Below are 15,130 nucleotides of genomic sequence, written 5' to 3' on the forward strand. Positions count from 1 at the left end.
GTAAACCACCATGTGATCTTCAGCTGAAGGGCAGTATACAATTTATGTAAATAACTAAATATTAATAATAATAGATTGCCTAGGTTTCTAAGGGCTGATTTGGTGTGTGTGTGTGTATATATAAACTTGTTTAGTGCTTAACTCTCAACTGAACATGTGAATTGCCTCATTTGAAAAATATAGTGTTTGAAATAATGTGACATTCATCAAAGAAAAGGAGAAAGCCAGTTGCACATATAGCAATTTTAATCCATTCCATTTTAAATACCACAATAAATTTAATTTTCACAATAAATTAAATAGCCATATTCAGTTTACAAAATAGAATTACTTAGTGTGAAACCAGTATTTACAAACAATATACATTATGTACAGCAGGTTTCTCTTTGTCAACGTACAAGTATAGAAGGGGGGAAAAAAGACTTCCTTTTCGACACATGATTGACATGCTACAAGTGCCAAGATGATCCATACAATAAAAACAATAGTGCAAACTCACCACAGGAAATTTGAAACAATGTTGATTGCATGAGAGAATTTCTTTTCAAACAATAGGAAAAGAGTTCCAGTAGAACTCAGCATTACAAGGGATATATTTACACTGCAAACTTGTATTGGTTTTTTGCCAGTTTAATTAGTATGGTCCCCCCCCCACCCCAATAAAAAATCCCGGAAATAGTAGTCAGGTGAGAATTCTGTATTATAGATTCCCTGCCCCTGGTCAAAGAAGCATAGTTACTTTGAAAGAGTGACTGTTAAACCAATATAAGCCTGAAGCATAGATTTACACCTTTAAAGGGTCAATATTCTTTTAGCAATATGTATCCATAATAGCCCATCTTAGACCTTTCAATGCAATTCTTGCAATGAATTCTACCATAATATTCTGCCTTCTCTCTAGATATGTTTGGTATTAAATTTTACGGAGCAAATAGAGTACTGACCCTTTGAACTGAGTAGCTGAGTTAATTCCTTTAAATGACACCTTCTCATTTAATTGTATAGCATAAAACGATGCAATTATGCAGAGAGTAAATTTTATGTTATTCACTGCTCTGTAGAAAAATTGATCCCACCTTATATTTGGTCACACACTGCATATATACAAGTATGCATGAAAAAGGGTTACTTTGATAGCTGTGTATACGAAAAGTGCATATTTTTTACTCTAATAGAGACACGGTGGCATATCTCCAGGTGCAACACACAGTGTTGTATGAAATTTACTTTAGGGCCAGTTAAATGTCCTCCCTGTGATCTGGTAAAATTTCTGATTAAAAGGGTGAAAGAACTTGCGCAATTTGGTAATGACAGAGGAGTCCACCTCCGGATGGATGCGTCCTTTGCTTCCCGCCAGGCACTTGTTAAAGACAATGTTAAACCGCAAGCAATAAAACCCTCTGGTGGCATTGAAATATAAATTATATTGACTTATCCTTGGAGGAAGATTTAAGAACTTCTCTACCAGCTGGAGTTCTGGCAGTGGTTCTGTAATGAGACGATCGCCATCGACAATATGAAACTGCTCTATGGGAAAGTATTTTAACCACCTCTCCAAATGTTTTGTGTAGATGCTCGTTCTTACTGCCTTGTATTTAGTGTTCACCTCACAGGTATTAGGATCAATGGCCAGCTTTTCAAATTTGTAGTAGGTTTTGTTTTTCCTTTCTTTTCCCTCCAGCACCTGAGTGTAATCAGAAATAGCTCTTGTTGTGGGTTCCCTGACAATGATCAGCAATTTGATGGAGGAGTTCATCTTATAAATCCTTTCAGGTACCTCCTCTGTGATAAAGTATGCTGGACTTTTCTCAATGGTTATCTGATGAGGATAAGAAAATGGCATTTTTTTCCTGTACCACTCGATGCCCTTGGCGTAGTTCTCATCGTTATCAAAGAAGTGGATTTCTTGAGAAGCTTTGACCACTGCTGGGTGGAGGTTCAGCATTTCCAGCAGCGCCCGAGTTCCACCCTTCCTCACCCCAATTATTATGGCCTTGGGAATCTGTTGGACCAAACTGTGAAGTCGAATTTGCTCCTTGCTGGCATTGCCCTTCCGGAACTCATGTAGCAACCCACGCTTAAACTGTAGAGCTCGGAGTGGAATTTCATCTTGGCCATGGAGTCCAAATCGACCATCGATAGGGCATATGGGCTGCAGTCTGCAATTCAAAAAAGAGGCGAAATAGGAGTTATTAACAGTGAAATCTTACACAACTGCTCAGAAGTTAATGGTGCTTTCTCTTAGGTGAGTGGATATTGGATTTCAACATAAAGGTAACAAGAGACATCATTTATGCTACTGAGATGATTTGCAACAGCCCTATTAACTTGCCCAGATGTAGACAGTTATCATCATGGTAAGAGCTGAATTGACAGTAAACTAGATGGCAGTAGAACAGATAACCCACAAAACAGTTCACCATGCCATTGCTTCATCCACTCCAGGAAGCGTCACACTGATACACACTGTGTTTCCAATGAAGCATGTAGTTGCCACTGCTTATATGTATGGATGTTTCCAAATGGTTGCGTATTGTGGGATCGATGCATGCAAGGTTTTTACAGTGTCCCCACAACTTCAATGCCATCAAAAAACTAGCCCATATTTTCTCTCTCCTTTAATCTGGATTTAACTCTTCTGTGGAAAATATGAAAATCCTTGTTGTCAATCTTGGCATCTGAATGGCCTGTTTCCAGTATTAAGCCGTAATCTGGTAACATCCTCAATCAGGAGCTTGTGCCTTCATGATACACATTAAACCGTATGCTTGTTGTGTACACCCACATGCAGAGTTTTAAGCCTACACTGGAATCCAAGTACCTTGCTACTTAAATGGAAGCCACTTCTGATTGAACAAGGCAGCGTTGCTGATTTTCTTACCCACCTCTGCCTATTGTCTGGAATTTAAATGCTCCTACTGGAATTTTCATTCTTAGAACAACAGCCCCCCCCCCCCCGCTCCTCCAAAAAGGAAATGATTTTTTGAAATGAACTTCTAAGGAAATCAATGCTAAAGAATTTTGAGCAACTGCTTGTGTCCTTGTGAACCAAAAGAAGTATCTAGAGCAACCCTTTCAGATAGGAGAGCCATTCCTTGCATGAAATACGTGAATGGAAACTTTGGTGTAAGTGGGCAGTATTTTCATCACACAGCTGCAGCCTGTACATAAAACGGATGCAAAGTGATCATTGCATGTCTGAAGGCAGTTGACCCATGTGGTGAGCCACAGGACTGTGATTTAGAGCAGCTCCCTGAGGAATGAGCAGTAGTATCAGCTTCTGTACCTCCTAGACAGGAAGGGCTATAAAACACTTCCTGTTTGGGCTAAGGCTTTGCCTAAGCAGCAACTGGCTTTGGCATATATTTGTGTGTCCTTTTGCTCTGACTCTCTAGCATAACTCCTTCCTCCAGCTTCGCTGACTGTTGTCTCCTCCCGGGTTCTGACACCACAGCAGTGAGCACTTTTAATAGCTCCAGGAAGTGGGGAAAGAAAAGCAGCAACCATGAGTGAATCCCAAGGTGTTAGTTTTCCTACACTTAGAATGATGTGACTGCAGATCAAGGAGCCTATTGAGACACTCAGACTTCTGCAGCAACAGAACAGGATTCACTAGTGAATAAAAGCCCCTCACAGCTTGGTAAAAACAGGAGATATTGGAATAAACCCTTCATGCCATTAGCAATAATTATATATGGATCCTGTAGCATTCACTGCTGCACGAGTTCAAGGAGTCAAGTACTGTGTCTGGATAATTTTATGACCATTAATAACATTTGTAGCTGTGCAAGCTTAGATTGGTGATAAGGTTAATTAAATTTCATGCCTCAGGGCACAGGACAAATTTCTGCAGGAGTCAAGAAGGAATTTTCATCCCATACATGAAACTGCATAATTGGCCATGGCCGTTATGCATATCGTTAAGGTATGGAGTTTTGCTGGTGGATGGTGGGATAATGCCAGCCTAGGCATAGATGATCCTTCCTTTTTCAGTATATGCAAGACTTCATTTTCAAATAAGAAACTGGAGAACTAAATTGTGACAAGGGGCAGAATATGAAAAATTTGTCGCTTTCTGGGTGAAATGATGCATAGGATTCATCACTAGGTGGATCTTTTTGGTGGTATTTAGGTCTGCATTTGTTCTCACAAGCTCAGTTTTGTACATCTGTCCTGTTGCTTGAGGAAATCATTCTCAGGCAGATCCTCTTCGCCCAGTGTACCCAGCTTCAACACACACACACACACACATACACACACACACACACAGCTAATTAACATAGTGAAAATCCCTCATCCCTGCAGCAATCTTTCAAGTGCGATAGGATTCCAGGCTTGACAAGCTAACTCTGCAGGCTCATGCATAATTTTAACTACCACAGTAGCACATTAATTGCCCACTCATAAATTTCAGAAAGGAAGATGCATAAATACATCATAACTGTTTGTCGAGACTCGAGGTCAATCCGCAGATGCACACACAGACAAAAATGAACTGCTGTAATGACATTTTTACTGTTTGCTGCTTTAGTTTCCTTCTGAAAACAACTGCCAATGCGCATAGAATACAAATGGAAAGGCAGGATGCATTGGCTTAGGCAAGCTGAAACTTTTAAGTTTACCCACACCCTCCTCCACCCTTAAAAAGAAAGGAAATAACAATGAAAATCAATACTGCAGCAGATTGTATTTCTAGATCTTAGTAGTAAGACAAAGAGCTGGAAACCTATTCAATTCTTTCCAAAGTCTAAGAGGAAGTTGTGGGGGGAAACCTCAGTTAAAGCCATTTAGGATCATGAGTGTCACCCACATGTGCTAATTTAATGACTTACCTATCCAAGCTCCCAACTCTGGCAACTAGATATAGGAGACTTCCAATAGCAAGGCTGCCTAGCACAAGGAGCTTCTGTCTCAGCAACGCCTGCTGTTTGAATAGCATGGCCCTCCATCAATCTTCAGGACTTCTTCAGTCTGCAGGGAGCAGAATACATAAACCACTCATGAGCAAGTGGCAATATACAGGCTAATGTTTATTAACAGGCAGTCAATCAATTCCTACAAGTGATTAACCCACACTTGCATCTTTCTCTCCCTCCCCCTCTCACTCACAAGAAAAGCAGACAACGTGTTTATGTAGTGATGGTTTGGGCAGTGCTTCTAAATTCAAGCGCTACCAAATTCAGGGGGTTCTTGGGTCTTGAGTCCTTGAACATTCAGCAGAATGGAGATAGAGGTGGGTGCCATTGTAAGCATGTCAATTTCACCTGAATAATGTTGGATACAGAACATTCTTTTTGCAAACTCATTCACTAGCAGTTTTCTGACATCCACATGCCCAAAGGGAGAGGAACGGGCATGAAAGTGTGTAAGCAAGGTTTACAACAGTCGCTTCCTTGGGAGAAAAATCAGATATAAATGAAGGAACCTGGCTACACACTCTCATGCTCCTGTTTCCCTGCCTCTGGATGTCTTTTCTTTGGGGATAAATCAGATGTTACAATGGCACAGTTTGTTGTGCCAAACTAATATGATACAGTGTGATTTGTAGCAGAGCACGGATTGGCAGAAGAAGCTGCTGAACCACCTGTTTCCCTGAAACAACTTGTCCTGAGCCTCTTATACTTTCAGTTAAGATTTCCCATTTCAAAACCCCAGTGGATATTCTCTGAGAAGGCTAGAAGAAACAGGAGGGGGTTTGTGGGGTGGGGAAGCGGGGGGGGGGGAGAGAATGGTTTAGGATGCCACTTATCCTGCACTTTTTATTCCACCCAACCCCATGGTTAAATGCTAAATTCAGCAGTGACCCAAATGTAAACAATGGCTCTCCCATCATAACATCTAGTTTGCTCCTTCGCTAGATGGAAAAACCGAACAGGTAGGACTGCAAACTCAGAAAAACATGAGCTTGTTTTAGAAAAGGGACATGGAATGGAACGGAAAAGTCTGTCAAATAGCTGGTTCTTCAGATGATCTAATCTTTGAGTAAAGACTACATCTGGCGAGAGAGTGAGATCATACATTCCCATGCCTCCCTCAACATGTACCTATATTACTTCTGGGTAATATAGGTGTGTTTTGACCAGTTAGTTGACCAGGAATGCATGTAGGATATGAGTGTGTGGTTTAGGCCTACAGTATAAGATCTCCTGCCAACCTAGCAGTTCGAAAGCACAAAGTGCAAGTAGATAAATAGGTACCGCTATGGCAGAAAGGTAAACGGCGTTTCCGTGCGCTGCTCTGGTTCACCAGAAGTGGCTTAGTCATGCTGGCCACATGACCCGAAAGCTGTCTGCGGACAAACGCCGGCTCCCTCGGCCAATAAAGCGAGATGAGTGCCGCAACCCCAGAGTCGGTCACGACTGGACCTAATGGTCAGGGGTCCCTTTACCTTTACTTTATATGCAAAGATCTTTGTAAACATTACAAACAAGCAGACAAGTATGGTGGGGACAGAAGTGAGATAGACATGACCAGTGCATAGGACAGGCAGAGATAATATTGTTCTTCCACTGTGTGCAGTCTATTGCCTAAATAGTTCTATGGAAAATTCCTTCAGCACAGGCCACCAAACCTCTAGAAGAACCTAAGTGGGTATTATTTCAGTTATTCAGGGTTACTTGCAGTGCTGAATTCTTGCATCTAATGAACGTGTGAACTAACTCTAGGCAACCATGCTTTTGAATAGTTTGATCTAAAGAGACAGACCACACCCCAAGCTTTATTTTGGTCAAAAACACTGTGGGGTTTGCTTTTGTTTTGCAATAAAATCTAAGGCCCAGTCGTGAAAGATACATGGAGAAAAAGTGGCACATTTCCCCTGAACAACTAAGTAGACAAGGATTTTAAGGGATTTTCACAAAGCTGTACAATACGCCTTAGACAAAGCTAGGATTTGAACTTGGTTCTCAAGAATTCTAGTTTGAGCATTAGCCACAAGATGATACTCTCTTTTTTATTTCTCTTCCTACGGTCTTTTTTTTTTGCATGTTTTTTTTTTTGCTAAAATAGGTGATGTTTTTCCCCTTAGATTTTTAGTAGTGAAGATATACCATTGCCAAAAAATTATGATTTGCATTGTGAATATTACAAAAAAAAACCCACACATGACAGCTTGAAATGTGTGTGCCTCTATAATCCTAATTATTTTAATTAAATTCTTTAATTTTAAAAATTGTTGTTACAATGGTATTAAGAGCAGCGAATACTTACAGTTTTTAATCTAATACTACTGATATGAACATCAACACAAAAGTTACAATTTTGGAGGAGATGGTTCTGATTTGAGTTCTCAAGACTGCAGTCCTATAGAAATTTAGCTGAGCTTAACAGGACTTACTGCAGAGTAGGCAAGCACAAGATGGTCCTGTAACAAACTTGAAATCCCGTGCTTTATGTTGAAAATAAGCTTGTTTAAGTGTCTCTTTTCATGTATAAATATGAGGACTGCAATGTTCATTAATATCTGCAGACTTTGTCAGGAACACAGGCAGCCACAGATGACAGCAAAAAATACATGAAAAGACAATTTATTGTCTCTGAATTTTCAAGGTTATATCCAACTAAGCCTTACCCAGAGGAGACTCACAGAAATAAGTGAATCTAAGTAATGACCATAGATTTCAACTGGTCTGCTCTGAGTATGATTCACTGGCTTCAACCCATAGTCTTTAGTGTCTTTCAGGTAACAGGAGGGGAACAGATACCTTTCCGTCAGACAAATAAGCAATCTTTCTCTGAGCTTCCCCCAATGTTTTAATTGCACATAATGATACAATCATCATCTAGTTAGCAGCAAATTTAATGATTTACACAGAACACTTGCAAACAAGCTGCTTAAAAGTGAATTGCAACTCAATTGTCTTTAAGGTTTCACTGAAGTCATTCCAATATTTTTTAAATTCTTTGTAAAACAGCCCTTGTGAATTCACATTATAAATGTTCACATATGCATGGATTGGAGTAATGGATCCAAAGAATTTGTGGAGACCTGGCTAGGAATGCAGTAAGAATTTCTTTAAAAGGCTGATGCTCTTTTACAATTCCTTAAAATTCCAACCTCTTTTATGGTGCAATTTGATCCCATAAGGCATTATCCTTTTAAGTGTGCCTGTCTCAGATATAAGAAGAAATCAAATTTCAATTTTGTGAAATTGTTTGCATGATCATCTTTAACTTGGAAAAGTTTGAATGACATCCCCCCACCCCCTGACATAAGTAGGTTTACTTGGACAAAGTCTGAAATCCAGCTTATGGAAGTGGCATGGTTGTTGCTGGAAACTGCTATCCCATGGTCCATGCAGCTTATCATACAGAGGACTTCCCATAGAATATTTTCTTATTAGTTCTGCAGAGACTGGCATGGAAATATTCCATTAGGTAACTGCTTAACATGCAAACCCATAACTCAAATTATGACACCTGTGTGGAGCCCCAATGATGGGAAAGGTTTTGTTTTTCTGCAGCAAACATGGTTTTGCTATAATATATGAACCAGCTCTGAGAACTTGATTTAACAATAACAATTACTGTAAATAATTGACAAAAAAGACAAAAGGAAGATTCATAGACTCTGAACACCTGCTCCCTAATAGCTAATTACTGGCGTAACTGAATTTGTCTCTTATTTTTATTTTGCATGTTGGTCCTTACCAACTATTCTAGTGAGTGAAAGATGCTTATGTATTTTTAAAATGGGAGTTAATGTAAAAATAAATAAATAAATTGATATATTCTAGTAGGTTAGATATAAAATAATAAATGTATCTTTCAGTCTGTTAGAACAGTTTAAGTTTGTTTTCTGTTCTTTTGTCATATTGTATTGTGCCACATTTTAAAACAAACATCCTGCGAACCAGCTGACAGGGAGGTTGTCTATAAATAAAAGGCTTAAATCATTTTTGACTCAAGAAAGCCCCTACGTCAAGCAAGGCAATGTTTTGCATGTGCGAGTGGCACTGTGGTCTAAACCACAGTGCCTAGGGCTTGCTGATCAGAAGGTCGGCAGTTCGAATCCCCATGATGGGGTGAGCTCCCGTTCGGTCCCAGCTCCTGCCTACCTAGCAGTTTGAAAGCATGTCAAAGTGCAAGTAGATAAATAGGTACCACTCCGGCGGAAAGGTAAATGGTGTTTCTGTGCGCTGCTCTGGTTCGCCAGAAGCGGCTTAGTCATGATGGCCACATAACCCGGAAGCTGTCTGTGGACAAACGCTGGCTCCCTTGGCCTGTAGAGTGAAATGAGCGCGCAACCCCAGTCGTCCGCAACTGGACCTAACCGTCAGGGGTACCTTTACCTTTGCTTAATACCTTGATTCTGTGGGTGGTTGCTTGTTATAGAAAAATATGTGATACATACAATCATTTGCCTTGTATCAAAGAGTTTGCCTAACTCTTAGTAGCTTGGTCAGTATTCAAGGAATGCACTGTGTATTAGAAGCAAGAAGCATAACAAATTAGAGGGGCTATTAAAGTACGAAGCGGGGAATGTCTGGCCAAGGTAGGCATCTGAGAAGCTGTATGAGTAATCTGCTGCAATCTTCAAGGGGGTTGGAAATTTTTCTACACCTGAGCTCCTTTTTTCTTATTTCTTTTCTTATTAGGGTGATAAATCTGAAAAATGTTGCAAACTGCTGTGTAAGAACAAGACAATGAGGAAAGGCATTATGAACTGTGAAATAATAATTTATCAGTCCCAGATGGTATCTTTCTAAAAAAACACCACCACCTGAAATAAGAAATTGCATAAGTTCCTGTACCTTAAATTAAACAAGATGGGTATCAAGTATCTAGTAAAACCACCAATGGACTTTATATCCTCAATAAATATTTCACAGGCAACCCAGGAAACTACAGGGCGGAACTGAAGAATCACTTTTGCGGTTGTGTGCATGCGTTCATGTGCGTGTAAAGCTTCCCTGCCTATAGGAAGGACTTCTTCACTACAGATAGGCAGGTGAGTAGTCTATTCAGAAGCCTGGAGAGATGCACGAAATATGTGAGTCACCTGTATGCATGGTTAACACTATATTTTCTTCTTTTGCAGTCTGAGTAGTATAGCTTGATTAAAATACATCTCCTTTACCCTTTCTCATTTTTGTAACTGCATCTCATTTGGTAATGAGTGGTTGTTGCAGATACGGTAGGATAAGCATAGCATTTTGGCCAAGTTGAATGCCAAAGTTGACGCAACAACATGTGTGCCTTATATACCACCTCCCCCCTCCTCCCAATGCCTTTTTCTTTCCTTGGCAGTGATATGCCTCATACAATCAGGTAGTGTGATTGTTTCAGATTAATTAAAATCTGGGAGCCGTTTTAGTCTCGCTATCCTTGGTAGTATTTTAAAGAAACATACGTGCGGAATTCAGTAAGGCTTGGAAATGTTAATATATGTTGAATTCACTGAGGAGGAAGCTAACACCAAAATCATTCATGCTGGAAATGTGTTTTAATGCTACATTACAACTGCAGCAATGGCTATGTGGATTCTCCTGATATTACTTTGTCAGCACACAAATGGTCACATTGAATGGTCCTAGAAGGGACAAAACAAGAGGACTTACCATCTGTATAAGAATTTCACAGCATATGGGATGTTTAGTAGCAGAAATCTAAGCTCTTATTTTCAGAAGGAATGTTCTCATGAAATAAGAGAATTAACAGAGTAGAGCAATAAAGACTAGTATTGCGAGTATGGCACAGGGAGGGAGGACATCGCTCACCTGCATTCTGAACACTGAGCATCACTGTCTGTTCCTGAGAGCGAAAGGAGCATGGCAGCAGAGCCAGACAGACACTCCTGCCACCACAGCTGTACTGTGCTGAACTCCTGGCACCTCACCACTCTCCTCAGGAACTGACAGCAATGTTTGAGGTTTGGAAGGTAGGTCAGCAATGCCTGGTCCACCCCACAAACCTCTATTGCTGTGCTGAAAATTTCCTGGACATTCTTCATCAACTAATGTTGCCTTCCCACTTCCCACCTGCTTTCGTGGTCTGGCTCTTCGGCAAGTCGTTGGGCCTCTTACACTCTCTTTTCAGAAACTGGTATTTGATTGTGCAATTTTCTCTCTCCACAGCATCTATTTTAAATTAATTCAGAAGTTTTGTACTGTTCAAAATATGTTTATGTCCTTCAAACTATTCCATAAATAACTGCCTGCTAATACTGTGGCTATCTGAGGAAGTCAAGATCCTCTACACCAATCTGAAGAGTCTCTGAGCCAATCAGGGTAACAGGATGACAGGCAAGAAGAGGGTAGAAGATGCCAATTGGGATCCAAAGGTTCACATTTAGGAGCAGGAGGGTCACAAAGTCCAGGGGGCAGGTTCGTGAGTAGCACTGTCAGCAGCAGGGACTGCAAGCAAGCAAGCAAGCAACTGCAAGGACTCTATTCCTCATGCTTATGAATAATTTGAAATGCTTGGTATTCTGTCTTGGAGCTGCAAACCGTGATGTTATTGGATAGCAGTTTTAGTCTGTTGGCTCTTCAAACAGGTACCTCTAGGGAGATGGATAGCCTTAGGTGGTTGACTAGATAGGGATAAGATGTGAAATTGAAGCAGAAGAAAAAGTGGTTCTGCCAATTTGCCAAATAAATCACAGGAACCGGAAAGAAGCAGTAAGACCTGAGTTGTTCACCCCACAGCCGTTGACAGCTCCCTAGCAATATCTATTAGCAAAAAACCCTCTGGCTTCATTTTATCAAATGGTTTGTTGCATCATCCAACATAGCCTGAGCTGCTGTGATGTCATGGGATGATCATGGAACAGTCTTATTATGCAAATATAACAGTAGACAATCCTTTTACAGGAATCGCTTAAATATCACTTGTTAGAAATATACAGGATAGCTCTTCTTTAAAAAAAAAAAGCTCTAGAAAAACCAGTCACATAAGAATGACGTGTTCTTTTCTCCTGTCTATTTGTTGGGTTTAACATTTGAAATGTATGGGGGTTCTAGACAGAACTGACACCCTATAGTGCAAAAGTCGAAGTGAAAAGAAAACCATCTCATTCAGATTTATCAAGTGGCTCTTACTGTTTTCTCTCTTTGTTTCCTTCTTTAAGCATAACATAAGAATTGTTGTGAATAAAAAGGGTGTAAGTTTATAAATTATACACAGCTATAGAGCTTATTACTGATCTGTGCTCATCCTCTTGAGAATCACTGCAGGAAATGCTTTGAGCAAATTCCAAATTTTGAAATGGGTTCTCCATTTCTGTATCTCATTCAGCTTTTGATATTGGGCATACATTATTTATCATAGCTCACCACTCTTTCGTCAGCTTGAGCTGTCCTCTGGCACCATGTCGGCAGAATGATGTTCATTTTGCATTTGCAATTACCAAACTTAAAAGAAAGTCAGTTAATCCTGCCTCTGTTAAGCTCTCTCATTTAACAGATTGTTAAGGGCTGAGATGTGAACAGAATACCACTGTGACCCAGAATTCTAATTATTCTTTTAATCTTGCCATTTCAGTGGAATATGTAAGTATATGTTTATATAAGAAATACTGCCTTTTCTTCTAAAGAAGGGGATAAAAGGTTTTTGCTCCCCCCAACACCACATCATAAAACTGTCATTAGAGCCCCAGTGAATTATACGCTGTTCTACCAATTCCAGAGTAGTTTCAGCTATCAAACAGTTTAAGACAATCTCCTTGAAAGTAATTCCAATGCAGTTCTATGAGGAGTGACCCAGCAGTATGTGCATGGCCCTGCTTCTCAATTACCTTACCTTGAGAAGTGTGAAAGAACCACCTAGTCAGTTCTCTCCCAATAAATAAAATATATGCCTAAGAAAATCCTGTTTTTTTCTGGTTGACTTCCTCTCCTGTTAGTCCCATGCCACGCTTGTCTCATCCTTCTGCCCTTTGCTCTGCCTGGTCACTGACACTGAAGTAAGTGCTGGCTACCAAAAGGCCTCTGGAGATCAAAAAAGCCTTTTATTTTGCACATGAAGATGCTGGCATTTATTTCAAGAGAGATCCAACCCAGTTCGCAGCTGACAACTGAAGTGATTTGTTTACTCCTCGACAAATGTCAGATGCGAGACATTAGTTCCTCTTCTTGTCTCTGGCACATCCCAATCTAAAGTCATTAACAAGATCAGAAACAGATGGTTTGGGGTGGGAAATGTTGAAAGTGACCATGAATAGCATGATCTGTGGGTTGACCCTGGACCAATTAGCTCAAAACATACACTGGGATCCAACGAAGCTAAATGAAGGAAGCTGCCTTATAGCAAGTCAGAGTAGGAGCAGGGATGTACCTCAGTGCTAGAACATGTGCTTTGCATGCAAAAGCTCTGAGGTTCAATCCCCATCACTTCTAGGTAGGACTGCAAAAGACCCCTGTCTGAAATCCTAGAAAGTTGCTGTCAATCACTGTAGACAGCTCTGCGTTATATAGATCACTGCTCTCACTATATTTAAGGCGGCTTCTAAAGTTCCTGCTATTTGTTCATATAATCAGGTATTATCTGCTCTAATTGACAATGGCTGTTTAGGCTCTAAGGCAGAGGTCTTTTACATCCCCTGCTGCTATGTTTGTTAATCACCTCGAGACTAATGTGAAAAGCAATTAACAACAACAACATGTGGCCATCTTAACTGAAAATGTCAAGAATTGAACCTCTCACCTTCTCTTTTCAATGCATTCTGCTCTACCAATTACCTAGGGTCCCTCCCACATTCATGCTGATCTGTGGTGCAGCATGTTATGCATAGTTGTTCAATTCACAGTACCCATGTTCTTCTGACCTCAACTCTCTCCTTTTCATGCTTCCCTCAACATTATTACATTGGCTAGCGAGAATGCACACAGCTTGACACACAAGTCCAACTTGGTGGAAGTGGTTCAAAGTTCATGCACTGGAGCTCACACTGGCACAACACACATTTAATTTTCATTATCATATAAGCAGCTGGAACAAGGGCTACAAACTTCAAAAGTGAAAACCATATTCTCCAGTGTCAGGGCCAGATTCAGACCTTTTGAAGCCCTAAGTACTTAAAAGATTTTGGTGCCCCCATATATAACTAATAGAACCAATAATAAACTGTAAATAAAATTTTATTTTTTGAAGTAAAACAAAACCTACAGTAAGATGGAAAATAATGTTTATATTTGTATACTTCATTTGACAAATTTTATCCAACAGTTTTTAATTGCAAAGTCTTTGATCAGATCCTCAAAGCTAATCTTACATAACACATCTCTTTCTAAATTTAGTGGAGATAAGGTATCCAGGACAGCCTGCCTTGTTGCATACTTGTTCTGTTGGGGTTTTTTATATACTTCAACTGCGAAAATTAATGCTCAGCTGAACAATTTGTGACCTTTAATCTTAAAAACCCGGCAACGGAACATTTCTGTGGTACCCCCTTTCCTTTGATGCCCTGAGCACATGCTTATTTTGCTTAAAGGTTAATCCAGCACTGCCCATTGTCTTAATTTTACATTAATGGAGAGCATTGACTGAAGTATATTGATTTCAGTGGGCTTACTCTGTGTATGACTAGCACTGGATATCACTCACTGTACATATACCAGCAGTAGTTCCTCTTTTAGCAATCCCTGCCATCACATCAAATCTCCAAATGTGTAAACTCAGCAAAGTTTAAGTAGTAGTGGAAATTCTGTGCTAACAGCTCCGGAGAAGAAATTACACAGAATAATATAGGTGCATGCCTAGACAATCTGGGTCTAATCCCTCTTGATCACAATCTGTTATCAATAATCAGATAATAAAAACTTGAGAAATAGCATAGCCTGCTAATTACAGTTCGTAGCATTTCATTTTGTTGCTTTAAATGAATTTAAAGAAATACTAAATTATTGTAAACAAATGATATTTCATGGTTAAGCTACCTTTAATTGAGTTACACAATTTATTGGGGGCAGGGGAATCTTGAGTTCATTGTTTAAGTCAGGAGATGCATATTTTCAGCCTTGTTGCATTACTGACTGGAGCTGTCCTTTTTAGCAGAGTGCCAATTAAGATCTAGTTAAAATGTGTACTTTAAAACCTGTACCATGTTTAACTAATAATGGGACCAATTAATTCATTAATGCTTTCAGCACAAACCAAGAAGGATCTGAATGCAGGCATTCTGAATTAGTGAGCT

General features: G+C 39.9%; 2 protein-coding genes across 12 annotated transcripts in view; one reads left to right on the plus strand and one right to left on the minus strand.

The window, feature by feature from the left end:
- Positions 1–15,130, plus strand: part of LOC308583081 (uncharacterized protein) — a 145,734-nt gene that overhangs the window by 22,456 nt on the left and 108,148 nt on the right. For 3 of the 4 annotated variants that reach the window (XR_014006033.1, XR_014006034.1, XM_081186757.1), the window contains exon 2: positions 9,831–9,949. The gene's annotated coding sequence lies outside the window, so the exon portion shown is untranslated. Of the gene's footprint in view, positions 1–9,830; positions 9,950–11,075; positions 12,806–15,130 lie in introns of those variants that run through there. The other variant, XR_014006035.1, reaches the window with a different exon arrangement.
- HS3ST5 (heparan sulfate-glucosamine 3-sulfotransferase 5) overlaps positions 229–15,130 on the minus strand; it is a 148,713-nt gene continuing 133,811 nt past the window's right edge. For 7 of the 8 annotated variants that reach the window (XM_081186746.1, XM_081186739.1, XM_081186743.1 and 4 more), the window contains 2 exons: positions 4,833–4,971; positions 229–2,159 (listed from right to left, as the gene is read on the minus strand). In XM_081186746.1, coding sequence (XP_081042872.1) covers positions 1,229–2,159; positions 4,833–4,939 — 1,038 coding nt within the window. In that variant the 5' untranslated portion in view covers positions 4,940–4,971 and the 3' untranslated portion in view covers positions 229–1,228. Of the gene's footprint in view, positions 2,160–4,832; positions 4,972–5,109; positions 5,265–15,130 lie in introns of all 8 variants that reach the window. The other variant, XM_081186744.1, reaches the window with a different exon arrangement.

The sequence above is a fragment of the Podarcis bocagei genome (genome assembly GCF_964188305.1).
Source record: "Podarcis bocagei genome assembly, chromosome: 3".
In the NCBI taxonomy this organism is placed as follows: Eukaryota; Metazoa; Chordata; class Lepidosauria; order Squamata; family Lacertidae; genus Podarcis; species Podarcis bocagei.